This window comes from Lethenteron reissneri, chromosome 15, assembly GCF_015708825.2.
Source record: "Lethenteron reissneri isolate LAM-NWPU_2019-01 chromosome 15, ASM1570882v1, whole genome shotgun sequence".
Classification (NCBI taxonomy): domain Eukaryota; kingdom Metazoa; phylum Chordata; class Hyperoartia; order Petromyzontiformes; family Petromyzontidae; genus Lethenteron; species Lethenteron reissneri.
In genome coordinates, this window is record NC_083793.1 from 4,453,184 (window position 1) to 4,465,856 (window position 12,673).

Below are 12,673 nucleotides of genomic sequence, written 5' to 3' on the forward strand. Positions count from 1 at the left end.
CTCTCACGTCTTCCAAGGCGTCTGGCCAGTGTGGATGGGCCAGGCCCTCCAGAGAGGCTCTCTGATGCTCCCTGGAGTGAAGGCGCTTGCTGTCAGCAGTGGCGTGAACAATTGTTGGGCTGCACCTTCATTCACCGTGGCATTTTTTTATTTCGTCTGCAAGCCTTCAGGGTATATGTTGGTAGATTGTAGTGCAATGTGTGTTGTCCTTCCCCCGCGCCTCCGATTATCACGGTTGGCTACGTACGGTGCGAAAGAAGTTAAACGTATAACATTTCGTTTAATAAAATCCATACTTGTGCTCACGGTGCACGCATTGAATCGCGTGCGTAAGAGTAGATTTTTCGATTAGCGCACATTTCTCCTCTAGGTTGCAGTGAAAAAAAACAAGACAGAATAAACGAGGCCGAAAGACTGTTGCGACGAGGTGGTGCAGATGTGCCAGAAACATTTCATTGTTGACTTTCAAGGGCACATGCAACGGAGGAGCGCATTTGCTTGCACTTGCCGCCTCGGGTCGGCGACCACGTGGGCAGGCGGGCAGGGCAAGCACAGTGCAAACACGGTCGTGTGCGTGACTGCGAGGCCGGATTGCTCGGCAAACACTCCAGCAGCGAGATTGCGGGGCGCGCCCACACTCAAGCCTGTGCACGCACGGGGAGCGTGAGCACGCACTCATTCCCGCACTCGTGGGGCAGGCGCGTGGGAAGGAGCAACTCGTAAATGTGGACGGCGTGCTCTCCCGCACCGACACGGCGCTCTCTCGTGCGCTCTCTAATGAGATTTGATCTTCTGCTCTAATAATGTTATTAAGACCCATTAGTGCCCCGCGCAGTTCTCATTGCATTTCGCTGAGTGCATGTTTAAGGCGGAGTTAATATAGGGGGCGGCCCACTCAAAATAACTTCTTTTGTGACACATACATACACGTAAAGATGAAAACGTCAGTATGTGTGCATGCACACCGACGCGCAAAAGCCAACTAGCAAACGCTGATTGTGAGCGGGCAGCTGTACAGCGGGCAAGGTCGCTGCTTCTGTTGCACTTAATTAAAGCCTGGCCTCTGGAAGGCTACACAAGCAATTACAGCATTAAAATTGCATTTAGTTATTTTTCTGTGAAAATGGAAACTTTTTCTGGGTGCGCTGCAGACAGCATTTAGTCTCCTCAAAACAAATTGTCTAGGGTTTTTCACTGTAATTACTTAATTGCTATTGCATTGATTACATTATTAGTGTCGGATTTTAATCTGTAATTGATTTAGTTACACGATCCGTCGCCAAGAGATCGGGTATTTTATCTGCTTCCATTTGTCACGTGTACGAACAAAATGTCATTAACTTTAATTGCACGTAAAGGCATATCAGCTTTGTCAAAACACTGACTTAAATGCTGTATTTCACTTCAGTTTTTGGAGAATTAACATTCTTATAGGCCGAAAGACGTGACTTTACCGAAAAAACCTAAGAATATGAATCCTTGCAGTCACGAAAGCTTCAAATCTAGAATTAAGATTCTGGTCGACAATATTTTTTTTGTCTATTTCCCAATTCTATTGTGATTGTACTCTCATAAATCATTTCATTCGATGACATGATCCCAATATGAGCAGCGCTCAGAATTCAAATCCAGGATCTCATCAGTGCCAGCTCATTACTCGAAGCCGTAGTACATGGCTGCACGACTACATTGTTTGTTTCCACGGCCATGAAGGCCAATACGTTCTCATCGTTGTGGCATTTGAGCGCCCTCTTTGCCCATTGTGTTTTTCCATATTGTGCTCCGATCGTGCATGCACCGCGCGCCCTTAACAGGCCCGCGAGTAAACACGTCGTGCCGCGGATTATTCCACATCCGTGATGACAGCCGCTTTCCGTTCGCGTTTGACCTCTACATGGGTTTGCTTGCTTCGCTCATACGGAGGAATACAGGAGACGAGACAGAACATTTGTAATCTCCACTTGGCCTGCTGTTCCCTGATGTGTACGAAGTTGGGTTGGAGAGAATTATTTACGTGATGGAACGCTTTTGAATAGTATTTATGATGTATGCATGCATGTTGAACTTTTGCATCGTACGAAGCCAATCCGTGCCACTTGATAATACACGGATTGGGAAGGTACTGTGAAAGGGGGCTGTCTCATAGAAAAGAAATGACGAGAGGTGTGCAAAGAGCAGACGGCTGAGTACCTCTTTGCCTCGAAGCTACGCTTTGACCACAGACCGTTTTATTTATTTCATTTGAAGCTCTCGCTGCGGTGTGAGTTCATGCTCAAACCAACAAATGTAACGTGTGGAAGCGTTGTGTGCGCGGACCCAAATCGTCCCTTTTGTGTTTGTAGGCCATTTTTGAGCTGGCCCAAGGGGAGCAGGATTTGATTGAAGACCTCAAGCTGGCAAAGAAGGTGAGAGCCACGCAGTGTGCGGCCATCCTGCTGTTACAAAGACAAAGATCCCCCGTATAGCCTTAACAGACTGTAGGGGCAAGTGCTGTTAGCGAGCACCTATGAAGGCCGGAACGGTACACGAACGAAGGGGGTGGGTGGCCAGCACCACTCCCGACCGCCTTTGTCTCCCCAGCGCAGCATGCTAACCGCTACACTACCGCTCCCCCCCCCCATGCTGTTACACACACACACGCACTCGTACTGTGCAGCAGTGCCGGTGGCTCACTTATATCGTCATGGGCCTTCGTCAGGCACTGCTCGTTCGCGCTCGGCGACCTGGCAGAAATCGTCAATGAATTAGCCATTGGTGTAGCATCGATTCGGATGTTGTGCTCACAAAAGGAGTGCTAATCAGGCAATGATGTACTTATTGTTTGAAAATCTCCATAGTTTTTAATTAACCCTGTCAAAATGGATTAATTCTTTCAGCATTGGACTGCTTTGGTTTAATTAATAAGAGGGACTGACAAATGATCAATTTAGAGCACTTGGCCTACGGGTGAAATTACAATACGTGACGCGGTTATTTGATTTCCATTTTGGTAAATCACGGTAAGCACAAAGGAAATATAATCTGTGTTATATGAAACAGCAGTAGACAACCAGACATCCCTATCACATTCCACTTATACTATCTTCATCGCATGTAACATATAACCTTCCCCCTTTACCTCTGACAATTGGACGAATTGTCACAAATTGGGGTCACAATTCGTCATTTTTTCATCTCATTTTGGACCGTCTCTCGTGTAATATCTTTATTCTATCTCATTCCGTAGCCAAATTCAACATTTGTGTAGAATGTGCATACATTGTACATATTACATTCTTATACAAGTGGTTCATAAAAATTAATTTGAGTCCATGAGTAATATTTAACTCACAACCACAGTGTTTTGGTAATAAAGTACACATTCTGCAATGTGTCTTGTCCGCCGATTGATTCAACTCACCGTGGTAGAAGTAGCATTGGCCGACCCAAGTCTTCTGACGTTACAATCGTCTGTTTTTTTCTGACAATTTTCGTTTAAGGTTGAAAGCGGCTATTCATTAACTCTATCTGTCCATCTGAACTCTCATGAAAGATGATATGAACCAATTGTCGTATAAATGTATTTCTATTTAACACTTCACTTTTGAAAACTGACCAATTTAATGAAAGTTTCCCAAACTTTGGATACACAAACCAGAGCAAAAAGGATAATTAGGAAATATGCAAATTATCTTGCCCTAAAATTAACCCAGTCAATTCCATATTGTATGCAAACATTTTTCACAACGGGAATTATAAATGAGCAAGTTGTCCTTGCCTCTACCTATTCACCTGCGCACCACCGCTTCACCTAAATTAACAGCCCATGATTGCAGCCAAACACATCGCTTTCTCAGCACAATGTATCAATCGCGTCGTCATCGATGAAAGTGCATTGGGGCTGATTATCATCGCGTGCGCCCCTTGCGTGAATGATCATGCTTGGCTGCGTTGTGGTTGAACAGGCCTACAGAGATCCCATGCTCAAGCTGTCCATTATGACGGCGGTGGAACTCGCGCAAATATTCGGGGCTCTCGACTCTCTCATCCCACTGCACGAAGGTGAGAGCCAACAGCGTACTCACCCGCGCGCCTCACCAGGGCATGCGGACGTAGATTAGCACGGTTGGCTACGTACTGCGCGAAAGAAGTTCAACGTATTTAATATTGTGTACGACATTCTGCCGAGTCCTGCAACGTCGTGACTTAAGTTGCCTTAAAAATCCGACAGGTGATATGTATCTTCTTGGTTCTTTTGGTAAAGTCACATAGAAGGGAAATAATAAAATAATAAAAATAAGACGTCGTGAGAATTTTATTTTATTCTGTTTTTTTTTTTTTTCTTTTTTTCTTATTTCCCTTCTACGTGACTTTACCGAAAGAACCAAGAAGATGAATCCCTGCAGTCACGAAAGCTTTAAATCGAAAGGTGGTAATTAATTATGAAAGCGTAAATGTATTGAAGGTGAAAATGTTGTGATGTAAGTTGACATCAGAGCGTATATAACATCGATTAAAATATAAAATCGGTTCAAATATATTCCCAGCCTAAGAGGCTGTTAACCGACTGGTAGATTTAATTATATTTTGATCTAGCATCCTCAGGCATTTGCAGATCCTAGGGTTTCACACTCACAGGTTTCAATACCGTACACACTCACAGCTCAACCTGCCCTGTAACAGTAGCAGCAATTATGAAGCCTTAAGAGAATACGTTGCTCCAAAGGATGCTTAAGAGACTCGCGTTTCAATATCTGAACATTAAGTTCTGAATCATGCTCGGTGTTGATAACATTGCGGGTAATACAGTAATTGTTCTGTGTTTTTGGCAGTGAAATAGACCCTTGTTAGTTTCCCAAATCTGCCAAACAGCACAGTGTTTGGTTGCTGCATGGTCCCAAGGTGTTTGTAGAGAGATTTTTTGAATCAACTATTTAACAAGTCCCACCCTGCTAATGAGACATAGAAAAGTTTAAAAAAACCGGTTCAACCATTTAACTGCTTAGAACATACCATTTACCTGCTTCAACAAAGCCTTTTCTCCAGATGGTGCATTGGCTGATTAACACGAATTTCATTTAATAAAGTGGCTCAGATTAAATAACGTCCGTGTTGACGTCTCTGCCCGCGTTCAACTTTCCCATAGACCTGCTCACCGGGCTGCAGAAGGCACGCAAGCCCAACGGTGCCACGGAGCGCGTGGGGCACATCCTGGTGGAGTGGGTGAGGAACTCTCTCACATGCCAATTCGGTGGAAAGCTCAGTGCCTCGGCGACTTGGTTCAGTGCCACTTGCCACGGTTGCCAAACCTCAGTGCTTCGCTCGAGCAGCAGAAGATGCAGCAACAGCAGCAGCACCATGAAAGTCACTTTTGTGTGAAGCCATATCCAGCTCGTTGCTCTGAGAGGTGTCCTCGGGTTTGCTGGATCATGTCCCTCCACAGGTTCCTCGTAGAGTTGTGGAATTCCTGCACTTGTTGATCTAGTAATAGGTTTTTACCCTTTTATCTGGCACCAAAACTGACACCTTTATACAAGGGATCATGTTTACAATAACCACAACACAAGCAGTCAAAATGCAAACAAAAGAGACAGCTCTGATAATGATATGCACTGTCCTTGATCTGCCTGTTGGCCAGGAGATGGTAATACAGGAAACGGTTTTGTGCCGTCATTGAGGGTTATTTACAATTATGCACGAGCTACTCCGGTTTTCTGTCCACATGCAAAACATTACGTAAAATGGATTCGGCTGAATATCCAATTTTGCAGTACTCTCCTGGAAAAAAAAAACCTTGATACTCAGCGAGGTATTCCTACATTATAAGTGCCATTATTAATAATAGGGGCTGTGCTAAGCATTTTAAACATTAGCAATTTATTTATGTTGAATTGGTGGATCAAGCGGTGTTTAGGGGAATGGAGCCATGGGTGTTCATTTGTCTTCGCAAGTGTGTGGCGATCTTGACTACTGTCAGGGAGTTTTAACACGTCGGCTTTTGCGACCAATATCATCCATACTAGAGGTTTTTGGGTTAGATCACGTAAATATAAACATGTCGTTAAACCCGCCACCACCCGGCAGTTAATTAATTACCTGTTAAACTAAGCCAATTAGGTGGCTGTGGCGGGTGGTTGCGGGTTTAACGACACATTTATATTCACACGATCTAACCCAAAACACCTCTATTATGGATACTATAAGGGATTTAAACAACGAGGAGAGACAGCATGAGAGTCTATACAACTCGAGAGGGTTTCTGATAACAACAGATGTACTCTGACATTAAATGTAATAGTGGTGTCACCTGTTAGAGTTTGCCTGTGACCAGATCACTCGAAATGCAGCCGATCTCATCAGATCTCGGAAGTTACATAGGAACGAGCCAGAATAGTGTTTTGGTGGGCGACCACTATGCATAACACAGGAGTTAGGTGCTGCTGATGGGCTACGTTGTGAGAACCAGAGGGCATTGCAACGCAATTACATTGCTGTATGATATGATCCTCCCCAGACGCACGCTTCTTGCTTTGTCAAACTCGCACTACCTTGTGTCGTGAAGTATGGTCGGATAAATCCTACGACCTGTCTGGCGTTGGGCGGGGGGGGCCCTTCTACAGCAGAGTATTGGCAAAAGGTGGATTAAAACAACTAGATAATGGCCTACTGCTGATGCAACAGCAGTAGGCCATGCTTTCCCACCTGATGACGGACGCTTGTGTTGCGCCCGAAACGTCGTGATTTAATTTAGTTATTTTGTTTTTTACCTACGTGACTTTACCGAAAAAATAACCAAAGAGTATGAATCCTTGCAGTCTCGAAAGCTTCAAATCTAGAAAAAAAAGTGGATTCTCAATAAACGCCTGTTATACACCTCCGATGAGCACGTTTGGCTACGTACGGTGCAAAAGAAGTTCATCATACATACACAGACTAGCTTGCTGGACAATACATTGTCCCACACAGTGCACAACGGTAAGAGGTAATCGCGTGTCTTCTCTACCTTATGTCTCTTTCCGTTTGTTCCCCCCCACCCTGCCCAACCGCCCAACCCCCGCCCGGCCTGCAGTTGCCGTGCCTCAACGCGTACACGTGCTACTGCGCAAACCAGGTGGCGGCGAAGGCGCTGCTCGACCAGAAGAAGCAGGACCCGCGCGTGCAGGACTTCCTGCAGCGGTGCCTCGAGTCGCCCTTCAGCCGCAAGCTGGAGCTGTGGAGCTTCCTGGACGTGCCGCGCTCGCGCCTCGTCAAGTACCCGCTGCTGCTGCGCGAGATCCTGCGCCACACGCCCAACGAGCACCCGGACCAGCAGTGCCTGGAGGAAGCGGTGAGCGACCGGCAGCCGCCCGCTGAGCCATATGGCTCTTTTTCAGAAGCGACCTGGCCACAAATGAAAGCTCGACAACGAAGTGGCCTGTCATCACGTGGAAATGTATATCTCTTTCAGGCATGTTTCTCAATGTGGAGGGAAAAACCAGGGACAACATGCAAACTCCAAATATATATAGATACAGCTCGGGGGCTGGGCTTTGCTCCTAATTGTCTCTTCGCTTGTGCTGTGGGGGGTAGCTATGCATTATGTAGGTGGTGTAATTGCACCGAGACCCACATGTCGGAGGAACCCAGCTTCCAGACTTGGAGAGGGTGAGCGGGGTGGGGAAATTGGACAGGTGGCTCCGTTTGGTTCTTTCGCCAGGGCCCATGGCAATCAGGCTACACCACTGTTTGTTGCGCCATGGGGAAGGTGGAGTCAAGTGAGCGCCGGGTTGCTAACGTGCTTGTGAGTCGTGCACAGAGTGCATATCGGTTCACAGGGCCCTCAAGGGAAAATAGGGCTCTTGAGATGAGGGGGCGGTGGCATGGTGGGCAGGTAGGGTAAGTTTGCCCTGGGCCTCAGATCTGAGAGCAGAGGTCTCTCCACAAAAGGCCAATGGTGCCTCATCTAGAATTATTCCCTAGACCTCGAAAACCCTTTGGCCCTGATGGAAAGGTCCTTAAAGTTACGAATAAATTTCACAATTGATCGATAAGATTATTTTTTCTTTCAAAACCAGATGAAAACAGTGAGAATGATCAAATTCAACTTTGATCACTTAGGTAGAACTAGTTAAGATTACACTGAGATACATAATTATTTCCATTAAACACGGTTATAATAAACAAACGAGTTAGTGCATCATCAGTTTAATATGAATTATTACTGGCAAAATACACGTGTCTATTGTGTATGAGAATCAATTATTTATAATTGTAGTTTATGTTCACATATGTGTTGTTCCACTGACGATTACATATACATTTATATCAGTATATATATATATTACGGGCCCATGACACGCTAGTGGGACTGTCGCTCGGCTGGCCTTTGAACGCCTAGGATTTCCCCAGGAAGAGCTAGAGTCTGTGTATCGTAGTGTATAGTGTAGTGTAGTAGTGTATAGTCGTGTATAGTGTAGTGTACGAGGACCCCATCGTAAGTCAAAAATATCGTAAGTCGAAGATGGCCTAGCCTACCCAGGAGTCTTAAAGAATGGTGATAATTTAACAAAACAGAACAATTTACAGTACCGTACTGTATAAACTATATACTGTATGTATTTATTAATTACAATACTGTATTGCACAGTAAAATGTAAAGTAAAAAAAACAGGGTAAATTCTTAGCCTACCGAGACAACTTAACTCCGTCGACCGCTGGTGAGAGTGAGAGGCATCACCACACAAGGCGGGAGATGCGTACAGTACATCCCGGCAGCGTCCCAACGTACAGTATCGTACCTCGTACGTTGCTGCGTTTGCCTGCCGCCGCAAAATGTAAAATATTTGACAATTTTGTAGTATCGCCATCATAAGATCGAAATATCGTAAGTCGGACCATCGTAACTCGGGGACTACCTGTATAGTAGTGCAGTGCTGGAGTCTGTCGCCAGGGAAAGGGAGGTGTGGACCGCCACTACTCAACACGCTGCTGTAGTGTATAGTGTAGTGTAGTAGTGTATAGTGTAGTGTAGTAATGTATAGTGTAGTAGTGCTGGAGTCTGTCGCCAGGGAAAGCGAGGTGTGGACCGCCACTACTCAACACGCTGCCGCCACGACCCTCACCAGGGCAAGCGGACTGAGAAACGAACTAATATAGATTACATGCGCCACATCGGCAATGAAATAAACGACTCGAATCAAATTGTGGTCCCATTCATAACATTGAATCATGAAGGGGGTGAATCATTATGCGTCTAATAAACAATGTTTTCGCTGTATTACAGTGGGATGTCTCTTAATTTTGAAATCATAAAAGCATTTTATATTACTGTTGGTGCTTATGTAAACGCACCTGCAAATGCATGGACACTGACAACTCAACGAACCTTCATGGTAGCAGTGCAAAGACAAGGCATCTGCAGTCAACCAAAACATCCACATGTGCTCGTGGAAAAATAAAATAAAGATCAGGTTTCCCACGAAGGGAGTTTCTTGGCTGGAGGATTAGAGTTGGCCTGAGGGGGGGGCCCTGCCAGTGTAACCACAGCTGTCACAGCTGGATTACCTGTGCTGTGGTGGTGATTAATGTGTGCCACCACCTCTTTGTGGGAATATGTCTTGTGCTTTCAAACCCTATTCTTTTGTGTGAATATTAATAAATATACATTATGTGGGTGTCATGGTGGCGAGATGTGAACTACCTCGTCTGGTATACAGGAGGTCGGTGGGTTCGATGCCGACCCTGACGCCTGTATATTTGGACCCTTCTTGTCAGTATCAAAATATAGCAATAGGTGTTAACCTCTCTGGCAATAAAACAGGTGTTAAGATGTTAAAACACCAAACATAATCCTTTTTCAATAAATCCTGTCTGCATTAACCACACGTACTTGCGGTGAACATGCAAACAAAAAAACATCCTCTGATAATATATATGGCATTTTGTTTGAATCTGATTGGTCCACACCAGAGACGGCTTTCTTTAGAGCCGAGTCTCAAAGCACAAAGACAATGCACTATCAGGGCATTTCTAGTTTGGGGCGAGCAGCTAGAATATGGGGCTTTTCTTGCCAGTATCAAGATATAACAATAGGTTTTACTCTTTATGGCAATAAGGATTCTGTTTGGTGTTTTAACATCTTAACACACCTCCTGTTCTATTGCCGGAAAGGGTAAAACGTATTGTTTTGTATATTTGGAGTTTGCATTTTCTCCCTGTGGTCAAGTGGATTTTTCTCCGTTTTTTCCCTCCACATTTATACACACGCGTTTAGAGTATTTGGTTGCTATTCATTGCCACGTGATGAGCCACTTCGTTGAGCTTTCATTTGTTGCCAGGTTGCTTCTGAAAAAGAGCTACGTAGCTCAGAGTGGGGCCTTACCTTGTAAAATAAAAATCGTTTTTTTTTACATCAGCATTTCGATTCAGTATATCGCTTTGAGTGCTCCTGTAACATTGCTTTTGTTTACAATGGTTTGCATTGCCACATTAGCTAATGTGGCTATTTGAAGCATACATATAACGAGATGATTAGGCTCTGGCCTCTTGATCTTTCTGATGGACATGTAACGAGGCATCTCTTCACCCCCGCAATTTGAGGAATTGTCATTCTTTTAAATCGTGGAACGGATTTCGAATCCAGTCTTTGTCTTTTGGTTTTTACTTTTTCATTTGTAATACCTAATTTGTTTTGTCTTGTGTGCACAGTGTCATTATTTTATTAACTTAAAGTCACCATCTGCATATAATTTGCATTAATCTTTAATAACGACTCACGCGCACGATTCGTGTTCACGTCCCGTGAGCGTATGCATTCTGTTTCGTTTGTGAGCCATTGCATTATGTAATGATTATAATGATCATCGGCCCAGATTTTGAGTGTTTTTCCTAAAGCGAGACGCCCACTGCCCGTGTCACAGATCTCCATCATCCAGGGCGTGGTCGCAGACGTGAACACGCGCACGGGCGAGTCGGAGTGCTGCTACTTTCGCGACAAGCTCGACTACCTGGACGAGCGTCAGCGCGACCCCCTCATCGCCACGTCACGCACTCTGCACCTCCACGGCGAGCTGCGCAACAACCGTGGCACCGTGAGTTCACCCGTCTCTCCTCGTCGCCCATGAGCGTGCAGGGGCAGGGTGAAGGGGACCCCCCCGGTTTCTACGACGGGAGCAGAACCTTCTCCACAATGCGGAGGGCCGAATAGCATTTTTAAATCCGGTCAAAGCTTTTTTTTATTAGTATTATATTTATATCACAACAACATGCGGGTCCTGCAAACCACACCGGAAGATTCCAACAACGGGATACAACAACAAAAAATCCACAAACATCCATTCCGGCGTGACGGGACCACATCAAAGGGGAGGATGGCCCTCCACTGTCCCAGACGGGCGAAACTCTTAACCCCTTCCCATTCCGATGACGTCTGCAAGTTGCAGGGTGGGTTCCGTTCACCGCTGAATTTCGAGAGCGTGCAAACGGTTGAGCGTTCTTTTGTTTAGAGAGGCATAGCGACGTTTTTAAAAGACCCTACTGACCGCAGAGGACCGAAGCGACACGACCGCACTCTACGACAACTGTCGCCAAACTGTGCCACACGCCTTCCTGCATGGCCTTATGGGAGCCTCGGTACATCTTCCGTACCGAGGCTCCCATAAGGCTATGAAGACGTACCGATAAGGTTGTTTTTTTTCTTCCGATTCCATTCCGACGACATTGCACATACGTCATCAGAAGAACAACTCATGACGTATATTTGCAGAGGTGTACATTTACAGAAGCGGAATACTGTGTGTGTGTGTCCCCCCCCCGTCCCTCAAACCTTGTGCCATGCCCAAATGTTGGAAATATATGAAAAATAATTCTTCTGACATCCATATCTGTACACGGTTTCATTATTTTTGAGTTTGTTTCTTCTTCAACTTCCGAGCTACAACTTTTGCTGTACCTTTGGCGAGCCGTGTACTCGCACACGGCTCGGCGGTATCCAATAATTATGCCAAACAACGTGTGCGTGTCAACCGATTGTAAAGAGGCCCTTGCAGTGACGGAAGGACGCGTCCTAAATTTAGAAACAGGATTGCAAAGCTAAAAATATTGTGGCTGCTGGCCAGATACGGCCCCTGTACAATAGATTCCCCACCCTGTTCTACGCGATTTTTTTATTTGTCTTCAGCCCCCTGCCCCAATTAGTATGTCTGCTTTGTGCTGGAAAATGGCTCCCAAATATGGCTTCGCAGGACTACTCACGAAGTCACTTCAATTGGCTGCGAGGCCCTCTGGAAGCACAACTTTGTACAAGGTTTTCATTCCGCTTCGGTTATATTCTTAATCTTAAGAGGTGGAATATACCCAATGAATTGGAAGGAAGAAAACGTACTTGGAGAGTGCTAAGACCAGCGTTACCTCCCTCTACACTTGAGAACCAAGTGTAATCATAGTTGTCTATTTAGAAGCAAACCCTTTTACTCAAGCGGTCCTGGCTCGGTGCTTTTACGCAAAATTAGCCCCCTGCGCCACCCAGCTACCCGCGGCTGCACGTTCAACATCCCACCCAGACCAGCCCTTCGTTAATCGGGGTGTAACGCCAGTGGGCTCTGTCTCCGGAGTAATTGTCAACGAATGAATGAACAATGTAATGGAGTGTCTCGCCACGAGTGCCCGCAATGAGCAGCGTCACCCTCGCTAAGTTTCTCCGCTTGGCAGCGAGTGG

The 12,673-nt window shown here is 45.6% G+C and overlaps 2 protein-coding genes across 8 annotated transcripts in view; one reads left to right on the plus strand and one right to left on the minus strand.

Moving 5' to 3' along the window:
* Positions 1 to 12,673, minus strand: part of CFP (complement factor properdin) — a 261,228-nt gene that overhangs the window by 209,099 nt on the left and 39,456 nt on the right. The window lies entirely within an intron of this gene.
* Positions 1 to 12,673, plus strand: part of ARHGEF3 (Rho guanine nucleotide exchange factor 3) — a 63,541-nt gene that overhangs the window by 40,444 nt on the left and 10,424 nt on the right. For all 7 annotated transcript variants that reach the window (XM_061551828.1, XM_061551829.1, XM_061551830.1 and 4 more), the window contains 5 exons: positions 2,343 to 2,405; positions 3,945 to 4,041; positions 5,126 to 5,202; positions 7,049 to 7,306; positions 10,878 to 11,048. In XM_061551828.1, the coding sequence (XP_061407812.1) occupies positions 2,343 to 2,405; positions 3,945 to 4,041; positions 5,126 to 5,202; positions 7,049 to 7,306; positions 10,878 to 11,048 (666 nt within the window). The remainder of the gene's footprint in view (positions 1 to 2,342; positions 2,406 to 3,944; positions 4,042 to 5,125; positions 5,203 to 7,048; positions 7,307 to 10,877; positions 11,049 to 12,673) is intronic.